Source organism: Ranitomeya variabilis, chromosome 8, assembly GCF_051348905.1.
Source record: "Ranitomeya variabilis isolate aRanVar5 chromosome 8, aRanVar5.hap1, whole genome shotgun sequence".
NCBI lineage: Eukaryota > Metazoa > Chordata > Amphibia > Anura > Dendrobatidae > Ranitomeya > Ranitomeya variabilis.
Genome location: NC_135239.1, coordinates 56712705 through 56732890, shown reverse-complemented (window position 1 = coordinate 56732890; position 20186 = coordinate 56712705). Strand labels below are relative to the sequence as shown.

The window sequence follows — 20186 nt, the reverse complement described above, 5'->3', positions numbered from 1 at the left end:
CAGCTGTCACACACTTCTCAGCATGCGTTTCTAAAACGCAAACGAATGAAAAAACGCATGTAAACGCGTCAAAACGCCGCGTTTTTTTTTACCGCATGCAAAAATGCATGCGTCTAAAAAACGCAGCGTTTGCACGCGTTTACATGCGTTTTTTCACCACCTGCGTTTTTTTTTAAACGCTGCGTTTTTAAACACAAATGTGAAACCAGCCTAACTCAGAATACTCACAAGAGAAGCTGACATATTGCAGATTTGAAAAATGCACTGCAGGTCAGTTTACACCGAGTAAAAAAAGATCAGTGGATATGAGATTTCTATCAATCCCATCCGCTCTGCTCGAACTGTAAGACGCTGCTCTGACCAAATACTAAAGAAACCTCAGATCAAAAACACTGATGAACAATTCGTTTCTTACAGTGCTGTGCAAATTAATTGGGACAAAGCAAAAAAATAAAATGTTATAATCCACTGTTACATACTAATTCTGAAAATTACCTTTTTCCACTGGCTTGTTGGCCAAGATTTATTTATTATACAGTACAGACCAACAGTTTGGACACACCTTCTCATTTAAAGATTTTTCTGTATTTTCATGACTATGAAAATTGTACATTCACACTGATGGCATCAAAACTATGAATTAACACATGTGGAATTATATACTTAACAAAGAAGTGTGAAACAACTGAAATTATGTCTTATATTCTAGGTTCTTCAAAGTAGCCACCTTTTGCTTTGATGACTGCTTTGCACACTCTTGGCATTCTCTTGATGAGCTTCAAGAGGTAGCCACCGGGAACGGTTTTCACTTCACAGGTGTGCCCTGTCAGGTTTAATAAGTGGGATTTCTCGCCTTATGAATGGGGTTGGGACCATCAGTTGTGTTGAGCAGAAGTCTGGTGGATACACAGCTGATAGTCCTACTGAATAGACTGTTAGAATTTGTATTATGGCAAGAAAAAAGCAGCTAAGTAAAGAAAAACGAGAGGCCATCATTACTTTAAGAAATGAAGGTCAGTCAGTCCGAAAAATTGGGAAAACTTTGAAAGTGTCCCCAAGAGCAGTGGCAAAAACCATCAAGTGCTACAAAGAAACTGGCTCACATGAAGACCGCCCCAGGAAAGGAAGACCAAGAGTCACCTCTGCTTCTGAGGATAAGTTTATCTGAGTCACCAGCTTCAGAAATCACAGGTTAACAGCAGCTCAGATTAGAGACCAGGTCAATGCCACACAGAGTCCTAGCAGCAGACACATCTCTACAACAACTGTTTAGAGAAGACTTTGTGCAGCAGTCCTTCATGGTAAAATAGCTGATAGGAAACCACTGCTAAGGACAGGCAACAAGCAGAAGAGACTTGTTTGGGCTAAAGAACACAAGGAAAGGACATTAGACCAGTGGAAATCTGTGCTTTGGTCTGATGAGTCCAAATTTGAGATTTTTGGTTCCAAGCACCGCGTCTTTGTGCAACGCAGAAAAGGTGAACGGATGGACTCTACATGCCTGGTTCCCACCGTGAAGCATGGAGGAGGAGGTGTGATGGTGTGGGGGTGCTTTGCTGGTGACACTGTTGTGGATTTATTCAAAATTGGAGGCATAGTGAACCAGCATGGCTACCCCAGCATCTTGCAGCGGCATGCTATTCCATCTGGTTTGCGCTTAGTTGGACCATCATTTCTTTTTCAACAGGACAATGACCCCAAACACACCTCCAGGCTGTGTAAGGGTTATTTGACCAAGAAGGAGAGTGATGGGGTGCTACGCCAGATGACCTGGCCTCCACAGTCACCAGACCTGAACCCAATCGAGATGATTTTGGGTGAGCTGGACCGCAGAGTGAAGGCAAAAGGGCCAACAAGTGTTAAGCATCTCTGGGAACTCCTTCAAGATTGTTGGAAGACCATTCCCGGTGACTACCTCTTGAAGCTCATCAAGAGAATGCCAAGAGTGTGCAAAGCAGTCATCAAAGCAAAAGGTGGCTACTTTGAAGAACCTAGAATATAAGACATAATTTCAGATGTTTCACACTTTTTTGTTAAGTATATAATTCCACATGTGTTAATTCACAGTTTTGATGCCTTCAGTGTGAACAGACAATTTTCATAGTCATGAAAATACAGAAAAATCTTTAAATGAGAAGGTGTGTCCATACCTTTGGTCTGTACTGTATATTAAAACTGGTTTGAATCACTGACTGGTATCCAACTTACGATTTTACTTAAAAAATGCTTTGTCCAATTAATTTGCACAGCACTGTACATTTTTTAGTTCTGAGCACTGATCAATAGTAAACTAGTGGTCAGGAATAATTTACTGGCCTCTTTACAGGAGCACAAGAATTTAAGGAAGCAGAAGGATTGTTGATATGATGGTTCTTTCACCTTACAGCATCATTGTCATGACTCTATTGTTGGGTGTCCCGGGTCTGGGGGCTCCTTACATGTCCCTATCGCTAGGGATACCCTAGCTCGCCCTGTACTCTGAATTACTTCTGATGGTGAAGACGCCAGGGCCACATACCTTGCCTTAGCTCCTGAATCCACCCTCATTCTGTGCCCTTCCCCCACCCAGGGAAGAGGGGAGTAGTAGTGTATCGTAATACACCAACCAGGCTAACAAGGTGATACAAACAGTGATAACGAAAAATACCAATCTTACAAATATACACACAAAAACAACAGAGGAATGCACTGGGAAGTGGAGGATGAGGTTAGACCAAAGTAGGAGAAAAAGGGGAATTATCACATACACAAAACCAACACCTTCTGAAATAACAACCACCAACAACCACCAGATATGCAGCATAAGCTATCTGACAATGAGTGCTAGCCAGGGCCCAGATTATATAGGAGATGGAAGTGGCTAACATTGAACAGCTGAGACTTAATGTAGGAAAGCTTCCAGGAGCTCTCAATTGAGCAGATAAGCCCCTGCACTGCAAAAACAAACAAACCCTGCATCGCTTAATAAGAAGGTGAAGCGCTTCTAATCAGTACAGGAATAGGAGAAATCAGACGCTGAGGTCTTCTGGATCCTCTCTGTCACGGTAAACCCGTGACAATCATACTGTCGATGGCACATTCCCTGTTTACACAGGGCGGTGTGTTGTCAACAAACATGATTTTTATTCTGGCAAATACAATCCAGTCACCCATTATAGCAGGCATGTTTTTGTAAGCCAGTACAGATAGTCCCCGGGTTACAAACTAGATGGGTTCTGTGGAAAGGATCCGGCCTGCTCAATTTCAGAAGACTTAGCACTCGTATTGATGTATTCTTCAAAAATAGTATTTTTTATTGTAGAAAATTCCAGCAAAATAAAGAAACGTTTCGGTCAATGCTAGACCTTCATCAGTCATTTGGAAGTGGCTAAATCATATAGGGCAGTGTCAGGAGAGAGTATGCGGTATCCATCGCTCAGACTAAGGGTGCCCATCATAACTGACTGCTTTGGGTCTTACTTTGGCACCTTTTTCTCCAGAAGTGCCATGTTCATTATCACATGCCTAATTCCAGGGGCTGATCCTTTTCTTCTCCCTCAAAATAAATCTCAGACAGATTAGTCTTATCTACTCTCTAATAGAGAACATATGAACGCTCGGCCAAGTGTTTATGTATGTTGGAGTCGGGGGGATAACTGTCAGCCATACAATAGTTTCACTATCAGCTATCTAATGTGATGGGTTGTGCAGTGAAGTCAAGTGTTCTCACCTATCCAGAAGATGGGTAACAACTTGCTGATCAGCAGATGTCACATCTTTGGGACCCACACCACTAAGCAGAACAGAAAAAGTCGAACACAGTGCAGAGCAGGCCTATAGGGAAAGGACAGAGCACAGATAAAATGGTGAGGCAGTGAACTCTCCATATCGCTTTGAAGAGCCCCTGATGAGCCTAAAGAGTGGAAACCCCCACATGTGACCCCATTTTGGAAACAAGACCCCTCAAGGAATTTATCTAGAAGTGTGATGAGCACCTTAAACCCACAGGTGCTTAACCGAGTTTTACTAAGTTTAACTGTGAAAATGAAAAAATACATTTTTCCTGCAAAATTGTTGGTTTTGCCCAGAATTTTTCATTTTCACAAGGCTAACAGGAGAAAATGGACCACAGATTTTGTTGTGCAATTTCTCCTGAGTACACCGATGCCCCATATATGATCCAAAAACACGTTTGAGGCACAGTGCAAAGCTCAGAAGGGAAGGAGCGCCATATTGGAGTTCTGATTTTGCTGGTCTGGTTTGAGGGTGCCATATCACATTGGCAGAACTCCTGAGGTACCAGAACAACAGAAACTCCCCATAAGTGATGTCAGTTAACAAACTACACCTCTCAATGAAATCATCTAGGGGTGCAGCGAGCATGTTGATACATGTGCCTCACAGAAATTTATACCATTGGGTGGTGAAGAAACACTAACAGCTGTGTATAAATTGCTGATGAATGAATACAAAGCAATATATTTATTGATCAATGACATGGCAATTAGGTAAGAATTTTACAAGAGCTGAATTCTGAAAAAGAAAACAACTTGAGAATAGCTTCTTAACAATATCTACTACCAAAGGTATCAAAGATATGCAATTGGATGTTAAAATTTCCAAAAAACATACCATAAATAAGTTGTTGGCTTAAGTCCTCAAAAATGGATCTTGCATTTTATTGTAGTAGTGTGTAAAGAGTTCTTCAACTGAGTACTGTAAAATATGTTAGAATGAATGCTGTTATTTTGTAATGGACACACAACAAAAAAACTATAAACACGTTAAATTCAGAAAAATGGACAAGTTTGAAAGAAAAAGTTATAGGTCTACAGAGCAAGTTATAATAACTGACAGGGGCACATAGGTAGCCTGGTTGAAAAAAAGACATGACAAATCAAGTTCAACCGAGGTGTTTTTCATCCAAGTTTTATTTTTCGCATATAAGCTGCAGCCACCGCCATTAGGGGCTTATCTACAGCATTCTATAATGCTGTAGATAAGCCCCCGATGTAACCTGAAAGATAAGAAAAACAAATTAGATTAGACTCACCCAGGGGTGGTCCGGTGCGGTTCGGGTCTGATGGGCGTCGCAGGTCTGGGTCCAGCGCCTCCCATCTTCATGCGATGATGTCCTCTTCCTTGCTACTGTCGTGGCTCCTGCACAGGCGTAATACTCTGCCCTGTTGAGGACAGAGCAAAGTACTGCAGTGCGCAGGCGTCGGGAAAGGTCAGAGAGGTCCAGCGCCTGCGTACTACAGTACTTTACACAGCCCTCAACAGGGCAAATCAGTATGAGCCGCGACACGAAGCAAGGAGGATGACGACATCTTATGAAGATGGGAGGCGCCAAACCGGGACATGCGGCGCCCATCAGACCCGAGCCGCACCTGACTGCCCCTGAGTATAATCTAACTTGTTCTTCTTCTCTTTCAGGTTACATCGGGGGCTTATCTACGGCATTACAGAATGCTGTAGATAAGCCCTTAATGATGGTGGCCTCAGCTTATAAGCGAAAAATGAGGTGACAGATTCCCTTTAAGGTTTTCACCATTGATTTTCACATAGGAAAATACACTGCTCAAAAAAAATAAAGGGAACACTTAAACAACAGAATATAACTCCAAGTAAATCAAACTTCTGTGAAATCAAACTGTCCACTTAGGAAGCAAAACTGATTGACAATCAATTTCACATGCTGTTGTGCAAATGGAATAGACAACAGATAGAAAATATTGGCAATTATCAAGACACCCTCAATAAAGGAGTGGTTCTGCAGGTGGGGACCACAGACCACATCTCAGTACCAATGCTTTCTGGCTGATGTTTTGGTCACTTTTGAATGTTGGTTGTGCTTTCACATTTGTGGTAGCATGAGATGGACTCTACAACCCACACAAGTGGCTCAGGTAGTGCAGCTCATCTAGGACGTCACATCAATGCGAGCTGTGGCAAGAAGGTTTGCTGTGTCTGACAGCGTAGTGTCCAGAGACTGGAGGCGCTACCAGGAGACACGCCAGTACACCAGGAGACGTGGAAGGGGCCGTAGGAGAGCAACAACCCAGCAGCAGGACCGCTACCTCAGTGTTTGTGCAAGGAGGAACAGGAGGAGCACTGCCAGAGCCCTGCAAAATGACCTCCAGCAGGCCACAAGTGTGCATGTGTCTGCACAATCAGTTACAAACCGACTCCATGAGGATGGTCTGAGTGCCCGACGTCCACAGATGGGGCTGTGCTCACAGCCCAACACCATGCAGGACGCTTGGCATTGTAATAATTATAGGGGATAACTCAGGAGACTCTTTGCGTGGAACAAGACAACTACAGGACACAGTTTTATAAGTGGTAAAGTCTATATTATCACACGGTGATTCAAACAGGTGCAGAGAGAAACTCAAGTCCACAACACTTGGTGTAAATATTAAACGCAGCTTATACAGTCTATAGGGAACTTCAGAGGAAAATGCAATCACGCAGAAAGTCTATGAAGCACAATTATTCTTGAGGATACTTGACAGGAATAAGTCCTTGTTTTAGTCCAAACACAGATAGCTAAGGCAGTTCAAATAATATCTTAGCACAACCAGGGAGGCCTGGGTAATAGTCTCAGGTTTTTGCAGCGCAGCAACAGCTTACATATCCAACAAATGCAGATGGAAGTAAACACGAGCAGCAGATGAAGGAGGATTACTGGAAACTGGTGTATGCAGCAGGAACTCAGAGCAGAGTAGCAGGATCACCACACAGGTTCACAGGAGCAGGTATACAGCCAGGGAGTCAACAGGGTCAGGAGCTGGATGCAAGGCAGAATACTCTAGCACAGACTGAAGGCTGGGATGGAGTTTTATAGCAGGAAGACACAGTGCACATGAGACCAAAGACGCCATCTTGGAAAAGGGCAGTAATGCACAAAAGGTAATAAAAATGTTCAGAGTCCTGACAGGCATTTGCCACAGAACACCAGGATTGGCAAATTCGCCACTGGTGCCCTGTGCTTTTCACAGATGAAAGCAGGTTCACACTGAGCACATGTGACAGACGTGACAGTCTGGAGACGCCATGGAGAGTGATCTGCTGCCTGCAACATCCTTCAGCATGACCGATTTGGCTGGTGCGGTTGGCCCTGGGTTCCTCCTAATGCAGGGCAATGACAGACCTCATGTGGCTGGAGTGTGTCAGCAGTTCCTGCAAGATGAAGGCATTGAAGCTATGGACTGGCCTGCCCATTCCCCAGACCTGAATCCGATTGAACACATCTGGGACACCATGTCTCGCACCATCCACCAACGTCAAGTTGCACCACAGACTGCCCAGGAGTTGGCGGATGCTTTAGTCCAGGCCTGGGAGGAGATCCCTCAGGAGACCATCCGCCGCCTCATCAGGAGCATGCCCAGGCATTGTATGGAGGTCATACAGGCACGTGGAGGCCCACACACACACTACTGAGCATTAGTGATGAGCGAGTTTACTCAATGCTCGGGTTTTCTCGATCACGCTCGGGTGACCCCCGAGTATTTATGACTGTTCGGAGATTTAGTTTTCATTGCGGCAGCTGAATGATTTGCAGCTACTACCCAGGCTGAGCACATGTGGGGGATGCCTGGTTGCTAGGGAATCCCCACATGTAATCAAGCGGTCTCGTAGCTGTAAATCATTCAGCTGCTGGGATGAAAACTAAATCTCCGAGCAGTCAAAATACTCCGAGGTAACCCGAGCAACGAGTTCACTCGCTCATCACTACTGAGCATAATTTCCTTGTTTTGAAGCATTTCCACTGAAGTTGGATCAGCCTGTAATTTGATTTTCCACTTTGATTTTGAGTATCGTTCCAAATCCAGGCCTCCATTGGTTAATAAATTTGATTTCCATTGATGATTTTTGGGTGATTTTGTTATCACATTCAACTTTGTACAGAACAAAGTATTCAATGAGAATATTTCAGTCATTCAGGTGTAGGATGTGTCATTTGAGTGTTCCCTTTATTTTTTTGATCAGTGTATAAACATAAAAAAATATATTTTTTATTTAAATATAAATAAATTGTAAAACTTTTCTTATTCATTGCTTGTTAATCACGGAATGCACATTGATTTCATCCGTTTGCCGTCTGTGATTTTCACAGCCCCACTGATTTGTGTTGGTAATTTTGATTAGATATGGATCACAAATGGATATGTCTCCATGAATTCCTTGTGGACACATGGTCAGCAAAAACACACACACCTATAAATAACTCCATAAAGTATAATAGAAGCATGTTCTATCTGTGACAAACACGGATAGGACACTTACGTGAAAAACATATATATTTTAGGGATTCTGTTGTGAATTTGGATTCTGGGCTCCCCCGGTGGCTACTGGTGGAATTGAACTTGTGACATCATCTTCCCTGTTCACCTGTTCTGATTAGATCTGGGTGTCGCTATATAACCTGGCTTCTCTGTTAGATGCTTGCCGGTCAACAATGTTATCAGAAGCCTCTCTGTGCTTGTTCCTGCTCCCAGACATCTACTAGATAAGTTGGACATTCGTCCATGTTTTGTTTTTGTATTTTGGTTCCAGTTCACAGCTGCAGTTTCGTTACTGTGTCTGGAAAGCTCTTGTTGATCAGGAATTGCCACTCTGGTATTATGAGTTAATGCCAGAGTCCTAAAGTAATTTCTGGATGTGTTTTGTTAGGGTTTTCTACTGACCATGAAAGTATGCTTTCTGTCTTCTGCTATCTAGAAAGCGGACCTCAAATTTGCTAAAACTATTTTCCTGCTGCGTTTGTTGTTTCATCTCATATCACCGCCAATATATGTGGGGGGCTTCTGTCTCCTTTTTTTTGGGCATTTCTCTAGAGGTGAGTCAGGTCTTATATTTCCCTCTGCTAGCATTATTTAGTTCTCCGGCCGGCGCTGGGCATATAGGGATAAAAAGTAGGACATGCTACCTGGCTACTTCTAGATGATGCGGTAGGTTTAGTTCATGGTCAGTATAGTTACATCTTCCAAGAGCTTGTTCCTATAGAGGCTTATGCTAGTTCTCTGGCCATGGAGATCATGACAGTTTGACCGGCCCACTAAAGGGTTAAAATCCTTGGCTGAGAAAGGAGAGAAATAAGAAGTCTGCTGAGAGTTTTTTTTTTTTTTTTTTTCTGTGCTCTTAATTGGATCACTTGCCAGTCTGTCTATGCTGCAGTCTTTCTTTTTTTTCTCTCTCCTTATAATCTTTGAATGGCTTTGTGTTCACCTGTTAATAATGGATCTTCAGAGTGTAACTGCAGGTTTGAATAATCTCACCACGAAAGTACAAAATTTGCAAGATTTTATTATTCATGCTCCGGTATCTGAGCCGAGAATTCCTTTGCCGGAATTCTTCTCAGGGAATAGATCTAGCTTTCAGAATTTTAGAAATAATTGTAAGCTATTTTTGTCCCTGAAATCTCGTTCTGCTGGAGACCCTGCACAGCAGGTTGGGATTGTGATTTCCTTGCTCCGCGGCGACCCTCAAGACTGGGCTTTTGCATTGGCACCAGGGGATCCTGCGTTGCGCAATGTGGATGCGTTTTTTTTGGCCTTGGGCTTGCTGTATGAGGAACCTCATTTGGAACTTCAGGCAGAAAAAACTTTGATGTCCCTATCGCAGGGGCAAGATGAAGCTGAAATTTACTGCCAAAGATTCCGTAAATGGTCTGTGCTTACTCAGTGGAATGAGTGTGCCTTGGCGGCTACTTTCAGAGAGGGTCTCTCTGATGCCATTAAGGATGTTATGGTGGGGTTCCCTGTGCCTGCGGGTCTGAATGAGTCCATGACAATGGCCATTCAGATCGATAGGCGTCTGCGGGAGCGCAAACCAGTGCACCATCTGGCGGTGTCCACTGAGAAGACGCCAGAAAGCGTGCAGTGTGATAGAATTCTGTCCAGAAGCGAGCGGCAGAATTTTAGACGGAAAAATGGGTTGTGTTTCTATTGTGGGGATTCTACTCATGTTATATCAGCATGCTCTAAACGTACTAAAAAGCTTGATAAATCTGTTTCCATTGGCACTTTACAGTCTAAATTTATTTTGTCTGTGACCCTGATTTGCTCTTTGTCATCTATTACTACTGACGCCTATATCGACTCTGGCGCCGCTTTGAGTCTTATGGATTGGTCCTTTGCCAATCGTTGTGGGTATGATTTAGAGCCTTTGGAAACTCTTATTCCTCTGAAGGGGATTGACTCCACCCCATTGGCTAATAATAAACCACAATACTGGACACAAGTGACTATGTGTATTAATCCGGATCACCAGGAGACTATTCGTTTTCTAGTGCTGTATAATCTACATGAGGATTTGGTGCTGGGATTGCCATGGCTGCAGTCTCACAACCCAGTCCTTGACTGGAGAGCTATGTCTGTGTTGAGCTGGGGATGTAAGGGGACTCATGGGGACGTACCTTTGGTGTCCATTTCATCATCTATCCCCTCTGAAATCCCTGAGTTCCTGTCTGACTATCGTGACGTCTTTGAAGAACCCAAGCTTGGTTCACTACCTCCGCACCGTGAGTGCGATTGTGCTATAGATTTAATTCCGGGTAGTAAATACCCAAAGGGTCGTTTATTTAATCTGTCTGTGCCTGAACATACTGCTATGCGAGAATATATAAAGGAGTCCTTGGAAAAGGGACATATTCGTCCATCGTCATCTCCCTTAGGAGCCGGTTTTTTCTTTGTGTCAAAAAAAGACGGCTCTTTGAGACCATGTATTGATTATCGGCTTTTGAATAAAATCACGGTTAAATATCAATACCCATTGCCGTTGCTGACTGATTTGTTTGCTCGCATAAAGGGGGCCAAGTGGTTCTCTAAGATTGATCTCCGTGGGGCGTATAATTTGGTGCGGATCAGGCAGGGGGATGAGTGGAAAACCGCATTTAATACGCCCGAGGGCCACTTTGAGTATTTGGTGATGCCTTTTGGTCTTTCTAATGCCCCTTCAGTCTTCCAGTCCTTTATGCATGATATTTTCCGCGATTTTTTGGATAAATTTATGATAGTGTATCTGGATGATATTTTGATTTTTTCGGATGACTGGGACTCTCATGTCCGGCAAGTTAAGAGGGTTTTTCAGGTTTTGCGGTCTAATTCTCTGTGTGTCAAGGGTTCTAAGTGCGTTTTTGGGGTTCAGAGAATTTCCTTTTTGGGATATATTTTTTCTCCCTCTTCCATTGAGATGGATCCTGTCAAGGTTCAAGCTATTTGTGATTGGACGCAGCCCTCTTCTCTTAAAAGTCTTCAGAAATTTTTGGGCTTTGCCAACTTTTATCGTCGATTTATTTCTGGTTTTTCGGATGTCGTTAAGCCATTGACCGATTTGACTAGACAGGGTGCTGATGTTGCTAATTGGTCCCCTGATGCTGTGGAGGCCTTTCAGGAGCTTAAGCGCTGTTTTTCTTCTGCCCCTGTGTTGCGTCAGCCTGATGTGACTCTTCCTTTTCAGGTTGAGGTCGACGCTTCTGAGATCGGAGCTGGGGCAGTGTTGTCGCAGAAAAGTTCTGACTGCGCCGTGATGAGGCCTTGTGCCTTCTTTTCCCGTAAATTTTCGCCCGCTGAGCGGAATTATGATGTTGGGAATCGGGAGCTTTTGGCCATGAAGTGGGCGTTTGAGGAGTGGCGCCATTGGCTTGAGGGGGCCAGACATCAGGTGGTGGTATTGACTGACCACAAAAATTTGATTTATCTTGAGACCGCCAGGCGCCTGAATCCTAGACAGGCGCGCTGGTCATTATTTTTTTCTCGGTTTAATTTTGTGGTATCGTACCTACCAGGTTCTAAGAATGTTAAGGCGGATGCCCTTTCTAGGAGTTTTGAGCCTGATTCACCTGGCAACTCTGACCCCACAGGTATTCTTAAGGAGGGAGTTATCTTGTCAGCCGTTTCTCCAGACCTGCGGCGGGCCTTGCAGGAGTTTCAGGCGGATAGACCGGATCGTTGTCCGCCTGATAGGCTGTTTGTTCCTGATGATTGGACCAGTAAAGTCATCTCTGAGGTGCATTCTTCTGCGTTGGCAGGTCATCCTGGAATTTTTGGTACCAGGGATTTGGTGGCAAGATCCTTCTGGTGGCCTTCCCTGTCACGAGATGTGCGAGGCTTTGTGCAGTCTTGTGACGTTTGTGCTCGGGCCAAGCCTTGTTGTTCTCGGGCTAGTGGATTATTGTTGCCCTTGCCTATTCCTAAGAGGCCTTGGACACACATCTCGATGGATTTTATTTCAGATCTGCCTGTTTCTCAGAAGATGTCTGTCATCTGGGTGGTGTGTGACCGTTTTTCTAAGATGGTTCATTTGGTTCCCCTGCCCAAATTGCCTTCTTCTTCCGAGTTGGTGCCCCTGTTTTTTCAAAATGTTGTTCGTTTGCATGGTATTCCTGAGAATATCGTTTCTGACAGAGGAACCCAATTTGTGTCTAGATTTTGGCGGGCATTTTGTGCTAGGATGGGCATAGATTTGTCTTTTTCGTCTGCTTTTCACCCTCAGACTAATGGCCAGACCGAGCGGACTAATCAGACCCTGGAGACATATCTGAGGTGTTTTGTGTCTGCTGACCAGGATGATTGGGTTGCTTTTTTGCCATTGGCGGAGTTCGCCCTCAATAATCGGGCCAGCTCTGCCACCTTGGTTTCCCCGTTTTTCTGTAATTCGGGGTTCCATCCTCGATTTTCCTCCGGTCAGATGGAATCCTCGGATTGTCCTGGAGTGGATGCGGTGGTGGAGAGATTGCATCATATCTGGGGGCAGGTGATGGACAATTTAAAGTTGTCCCAGGAGAAGACTCAGCTTTTTGCCAACCGTCACCGTCGTGTTGGTCCTCGGCTTTGTGTTGGAGATTTGGTGTGGTTGTCTTCTCGTTTTGTCCCTATGAGGGTCTCATCTCCTAAGTTTAAGCCTCGGTTCATCGGTCCGTATAAAATATTGGAGATTCTTAACCCTGTTTCCTTCCGTTTGGACCTCCCTGCATCCTTTTCTATTCATAACGTTTTTCATCGGTCGTTATTGCGCAGGTATGAGGCACCGGTTGTGCCTTCCGTTGAGCCTCCTGCTCCGGTGTTGGTTGAGGGTGAGTTGGAGTACGTTGTGGAAAAAATCCTAGACTCCCGTGTTTCCAGACGGAGACTCCAGTATCTGGTCAAGTGGAAGGGATATGGCCAGGAGGATAATTCTTGGGTCACTGCATCTGATGTTCATGCCTCTGATCTGGTTCGTGCCTTTCATAGGGCCCATCCTGATCGCCCTGGTGGTTCTGGTGAGGGTTCGGTGCCCCCTCCTTGAGGGGGGGGTACTGTTGTGAATTTGGATTCTGGGCTCCCCCGGTGGCTACTGGTGGAATTGAACTTGTGACATCATCTTCCCTGTTCACCTGTTCTGATTAGATCTGGGTGTCGCTATATAACCTGGCTTCTCTGTTAGATGCTTGCCGGTCAACAATGTTATCAGAAGCCTCTCTGTGCTTGTTCCTGCTCCCAGACATCTACTAGATAAGTTGGACATTCGTCCATGTTTTGTTTTTGTATTTTGGTTCCAGTTCACAGCTGCAGTTTCGTTACTGTGTCTGGAAAGCTCTTGTTGATCAGGAATTGCCACTCTGGTATTATGAGTTAATGCCAGAGTCCTAAAGTAATTTCTGGATGTGTTTTGTTAGGGTTTTCTACTGACCATGAAAGTATGCTTTCTGTCTTCTGCTATCTAGAAAGCGGACCTCAAATTTGCTAAAACTATTTTCCTGCTGCGTTTGTTGTTTCATCTCATATCACCGCCAATATATGTGGGGGGCTTCTGTCTCCTTTTTTTTGGGCATTTCTCTAGAGGTGAGTCAGGTCTTATATTTCCCTCTGCTAGCATTATTTAGTTCTCCGGCCGGCGCTGGGCATATAGGGATAAAAAGTAGGACATGCTACCTGGCTACTTCTAGATGATGCGGTAGGTTTAGTTCATGGTCAGTATAGTTACATCTTCCAAGAGCTTGTTCCTATAGAGGCTTATGCTAGTTCTCTGGCCATGGAGATCATGACAGGATTCTCTCTCAGGTAGGCCTTAGGTAGCGTTCACACAGGTGGCGCTGTTTGGTCCAAACAGTTGCAGTTTTATTGCTTTTATAAAATTCCAAGTGATTCAAAACCAAAGGCAGCCTCTTCTGGGCACAAAGGTATCACAGCAAATAAACAATTAATTTAGCAGACAAATATATCTCAGTGCAGGCTCACCCAAACAGATTACAGTCCTTTCTCCCGGAGCAAACTTCATACACATAAGAGGCACATTCCCACCAGTCTCAGTATCCTCTTCAGCCTGAGGTCCAGCAGCTTCCAGCACCAAACAGAAGTGTTCAACTCTGGGCACAGTTCACACTGAACAGGCTGTACCTTCCACACAGTTATCTGCAGCTCCAACACATAGACTATTCAGCTTTCCAAGCTGACCCATGCCCTCTCTTTCCAGAGAGAAACCCTGGCATGTCTCTCTCATGTACAGCTCATATTTTGTCTGGTCACTCACAAGCAGCACACTCAACTCTGTTTCATCCAGCAGACTGACGCACCCAGTGACCACAAGCTCTGGTTCTTAGTCCAAGATGCATCTAATCAAGACATGCAATGCTAAGATATAATCCAGTCCTACCTGGCTTTGCTACAGTCTGATTGAGGTTTTACATAAGTATTCTATAAAAAAAAAAAAAAAAAACACATTTAGGCCGGAGTCACACTACAGCGAGATACGGCCGAGTCTCGCAGGTTAAAACCAAGCTTTGGCACCGGCACTCCGGAGCGGAGCGTGCGGCTCCATGTATTGCTATGCGGCCGCACGCTCCGTTCCGGAGTGCCGGTACCAGAGCTTGGTTTTAACCTGCGAGACTCGGCCGTATCTCGCTGTGTGTGATCCCGGCCTTAAACTTGGACAAGACATACCACAATGGTAGCAAACACTTGCAATAATTCATCCAGCACTGTTTTGCAGACTCTATGAACACCTGGTTCTAACTACTCTTTTGTGTCTCTCGTTATCAATAAGTGATTATTATACAGAACAATGTCTGGTATCTGATTGGGTAATTCCATTTAACATTTTGGGCCCCCCTGATAAAGAGTAGGGCTCAAAAGACTCAGCAGCATGCTTCAGTCACCCACTTTTCAAGGTATGTCTACCTATCAGTATATTCAGGTTATGAAATTAACAGTCACTGCTCTGCACAAAGAGAATTGGCAGCCATCTAATTATCAACATCACAAAAATCCAGACCTCATATAATAACCATAATATACACCATCCCTTTTCTTTCAAAGGGGACAAAGAGGCTTAGGCAAAGAAATATAATTAAAAGTTATTTTTATTCAAGATTGATTAAAATATAAAATAAAATACACAAAAGGAATATTCTCAAAGCAACTAAATGAGGCACAGGTAAGCAATGACTAAAGGCAGTAAAATGAAACAGCATTTACTTAAAAATATTCATAAAGGGGGATATTGTGTCACTGACCAAGACATATAATAAATAGAATAAAGTGCAAAGTGCTAATATATCTACAGCAATGCCATCGTCATTAACACAGGAATCCCTCCTATATTGCAGTGAGTGTGAGCCCTATTTAAATCACAAAGAGCATCAGTGCATATATTATCAGGCTAAACACAAACCCTAATTCAATATATACCCCCATTTGAGGAAGCCAGTCAGGCGAAACGTCACTGTCGGTGTGCAGCTGAGGGGCACGGGTGACCGGGACGCACACTGATGTAAGTTCAGCATTGAATTAGGTTTTATTTTATTATACTCTTAATCCACCTGAAGACCCTTGTCACCTGAAATAAAGTTAAACAAAACAAACAACAATATTCCATACCTTCCGTCGTTCAGTCTTGTCCCACGCTGTAAATCCATCTGAAGGGGTTAAATAATTTTACACCCAGGAGCTCTGCTAATGCAGCTGTGCTCCTGTCTGTAAAACTTGGTGAATGAAAGGAATGCAGAGGAATGTACTGTAGTTACCTCGAGTCACGGTGATGCGCCCTCTGCTGGATGAACTCATATGAACTGGAGCATGAGAAAATATTCTGAAAAGTTCCCAGGCTCGAGTTCATATGAGTTCATCCAGCAGGGGGCACATCACCGCGACTCGAGGTAACTACAGTACATTCCCCTACACTCCATTCATTCACCAAGTTTTACAGACAGGAGCACAGCTGCATTAGCAGAGCTCCTGGGTGCAAAATGATTTAACCCCTTCAGATGGATTTACAGCGTGGGACAAGACTGAACGACGGAAGGTATGAAATATTGTTGTTTGTTTTGTTTAACTTTATTTCAGGTGACAAGGGTCTTCAGGTGGATTAAGAGTATAATAAAATATTAAAACAACATGTGTCTTTATTTCATTAAAATACTTTTTAATAATGTGTGTGTTTTATTAACCATTTCGTACTATTGGATTAATAATGGATAGGTGTCATAATTGTTCATTATTAACCTGGCTTAATGTCACCTTACAATAGCAAGGTGACATTAACCCTTCATTACCCCATATCCCACCGCTACACGGGAGTGGGAAGAGAGAGGCTAAGTGCCAGAATAGGAGCATCTTCCAGATGTGCCTTTTCTGGGGTGGCTGGGGGCAGATGTTTTTAGCCAGGGTGGGTCCTATAACCATGGTCCCTCTCTAGGCTATTAATATCTGCCCTCAGTTACTGGCTTTCCCACTCTGGCGGAGAAAATTGCGCGGGAGCCCACGCCAATTTTTTCTGGGATTTAACCCTTTAATTTAATAGCTAGAGACCCCAAATTTTACACAGAGACACTTGTTACATTAGTAAAGAGGAATATGTAATAAAAGAAGGGATATGAGATGGTTTACTGTATGTAAACCATGTCTCATATCCTGTCGGGTTTGTGAAGGAGAGAGGAAAAGCTGACAATTGAATTACCGGCTTTTCTAGAGAACACCGCTGCGTATTTCTCGCAAGTCACATGCATGGTCCGTGTGTAATCCGTAATTTTCTCGCCCCCATAGACTTTCATTGGCGTATTTTTTGCGCAATACGCTGACAAACGCAGCATGCTGCGATTTTCTACTGCCGTACAAGAACGTATAATACGGATCCGTAAAATACGGCAGATAGGAGCTGGGCCATAGAGAATCATTGTACCGTATGCAATCCGTATTTTCTGCGCCTCTCATACATCTGTAAAACACGCCAGTGTGACGCCGGCCTTACGCATCACTAGTTTAATTAAACTCTTCTAATCCTATTAAATTATACTAATCCTAAACTAATAAAATGATTGGGATTCACATAGCACTGTACATGCTTTTTCACTAAAAATGCAGCAAAACATGACACCTGTTTTTTGCTGCATTTTTGCACCTAACAATTGCTATCTATAGGTGAAGACATGCTGAAAAAAGTGACATGCTACATTTTGCAAAAAAACAAGGTATTGTACAAAATATTGACTAAAAAAAAACAAGCTGTGTGCATGAGATTTCTGAAATCTCATAGACTTTGCTGGTAATGTAAAATGCAGCTGAAAATATGCATAAAAAAGCTGAAAAAATGCAATGTGTGAACATAGACTAAGACTGCCTACATTATTTCTCTGCTTGAAGCTTGGAGGACATGCTGTATCCTGTTTGTGCATTTGTGTCTTAACATGGTATTGCAAGTATGGCTGTTTTATCTCTCTCAGTGATTTTGTAAATTTTCTTATTTTTTATTTAAGTGAATTTAGTGTAGGACTTGCAAAATAATGAGGACCCTTGATGCAGATTGCGAGCTTGTTTATTTTGGCGAAAATAATGACAAATACCTCATCTATTATTTACACCTTTTTTCAGGGTGCAGGCTAGCTCTTTCCAGTGGTGGCTGGGTAATGTGGCATGTCTAGCCTGTGTATGCACATATGGTATTGGCAGCCTGCCTGATGTAATGGTAGGGTCCTCGGTAATAGGCTGGTATACGGATAGAGGTACATCTCACATTACAGTGTGAATGACACCCTATGCAGACATGTGTGCAATTGGAATACTAGGCAACCACCCCACGGATGTTTGGTGGGTTAGTAAGTGGCTTGTTTTTAGTATTTTGCACCAGTGCTGCCCCTGCTTTTATCTTGGGGAACATGCTGCATCGTGTTTGTGCATTTGTTTCTGTACACGGTATTGCAAGTATGGCTGTTTTTACTCTCAATGTTGTTATTTTTTTTTTATTTCAGTGAATTTTTTACATTGTTTCTCTGCTTGAAGTTCAATGCTCTTACTTTTCCTCACCGACACTTTTTCTGGCAACTTTCCATATGGTGTTTAGGTAACCTGGGCACCCATCTACACCAGCTTTGCAACTGTTATGCACCTGTCCTGTTTTCAAAGCTGAGCTCCACTCTCTTTTCCTATTGTCATCCTTTGTTGTGCTCCACAATGGGTTTTATTGGTGGCACAGCAATTCTCAGTGACATCTCCCAAGGTCTTTTAGAGCCCACTTATATACATCCAGGTTTGAGTATGGAAACTGCAATGTATTAAGTTTTTATTTGTTCGGAGATTGTCACCATACAGGTTATTTTACTGCAATAATCTCCTCAGACGTCTGATTTCTTTTATTTACATCAGATTCCTCTCCCGTTGTTTACTGTAAGCATCATGAACTGTTATTAAGAGTCTGTTCACATTGTAACCTGCTGTGGATTCTATAACTTACACCTGCTACTTCTGTGACCTGCTGGTGATCTCGCTTGCTGTAAACATCATGAACTGTTATTGATGGGAACCTGTCAGCAGTATTGTGGACAGCAACCTACACATTGTCAGGTCGGCGCCGTTATACTGATTAAAATGATACCTTGATTGATTAAATCCGTCTTATGGTTGTTCTTTAATCGTTATTTTCAGTTTGTAGTTAATGATATGCTCTTGCCCTAAGGTGGGCCTGTAGGGGGGTCTTCATGTGGTGCTCTCATTAGCTATTTATAATGCAGACTGCTGACAGGTCACTGATCCCTCACTGACCTGCCTCTTAGTTTGCATAATGACTATCTATACATATGTAAAAAATGTATTTTTATTCAGCTAGAGAAAAAAAAATCAATTTGAAAATGATGCCCGCCGCGCCTGCGCAGTAGCTTCTATCGGTGTCTATAGTTAGGATCTGATAGCTGCTACTGCGCATGTGCCGGCGGCGCCATCTTACTGGATAAGGAAAAAAAATTGCTCCTCCAAGATGGCGCCACCCACGCCTGCGCAGTAGGAGTTCAGAGATAGTCGAGAGCTGCTACTGTGCAGGTGGCGCCATCTTTGAGAATTTTTTTTTTCTCCAATAAGATGGAGCCGCCGGCGCATGTACAGTAGCAGCTATTAGATCACAGCTAGACTCCGATAGCAGCTACTGCGCAGGCACAGCGGGCGCCATTTTCAAATTGAATTTTTTTCTATAGCTGAATAAAGTGAATAAAAAGTATTATTGGCACACAAAACATGCCATTTTGCTGCAGAGCAGGCTGGCACCTGTCTGCAGGTTTTTTTTTTTTTACGTATGTACAGATATTCATTATGTAAACTAGGGGGCCAGTCACTGAGGGATCAGTGACCTGTCGGCAGTCTGCATTATGAGTATCTAATCAGAGCACCATATAAAGATCCCCCCCAAGGCCGCCCAGAAGCACGTGCATATCATTAACTTAAAGCTGAAAATAAGATTAAAGAACAACCACAAGACAGATTTCATCAACCATGAGATCATTTTAATCAGTATAACGGCGCCGACCTGACACTGTGTGTAGTTACCGTGCACAATCCTGCTGACAGGTTCCCTTTAAAGACTGTTCTTATTAGGCTACAATCTGCTGTGGATTCTGCTACCTGCATCTGAGTGCTGCTGTAGACCTGCCATTTCCTCTTTATCTGCCCTCCTGGTTTTAGGGTTTCTGGCTTGACCTTTGCCATCCAGCATAGCCTGCTGTCCGGGAGCTTACTATTCCGCATGCATTGCAACCTACTGTGCCAATTCTGTGGGTCCGTGTGTCCTACAAAACTTGTGGCTTTGTGAATCTACCTCAGCAGGTGAACCCCTAAAATCAATGTTCCAATGAAAACAAGGATCTTCCTCTCTTGGGCAATATGTCCTCAAATTCTATACCAAATTTTTGGACTTTTCCAGAGACAATGAAGCTATGGTGCCTTTGCACATTTCCCTGGACT

The 20186-nt window shown here is 43.5% G+C and overlaps 1 protein-coding gene across 11 annotated transcripts in view; it reads right to left on the bottom strand.

Annotated features, from left to right (window-relative positions):
* Nucleotides 1-20186, bottom strand: part of HFM1 (helicase for meiosis 1) — a 229963-nt gene that overhangs the window by 198030 nt on the left and 11747 nt on the right. For 4 of the 11 annotated variants that reach the window (XR_013218736.1, XM_077278670.1, XM_077278673.1 and 1 more), the window contains exons 2-4: nucleotides 14620-14660; nucleotides 4612-4695; nucleotides 3710-3813 (exon numbers count right to left, since the gene is read on the bottom strand). Coding sequence is in view for 7 of the 11 variants with exons in the window: in XM_077278670.1 (XP_077134785.1) it covers nucleotides 3710-3813; nucleotides 4612-4614 (107 nt within the window). In the remaining 4 variants the exon portion in view is untranslated. The remainder of the gene's footprint in view (nucleotides 1-3709; nucleotides 3814-4611; nucleotides 4696-14619; nucleotides 14661-20186) is intronic. The other 7 variants (XM_077278672.1, XM_077278677.1, XM_077278671.1 and 4 more) reach the window with 3 other exon arrangements.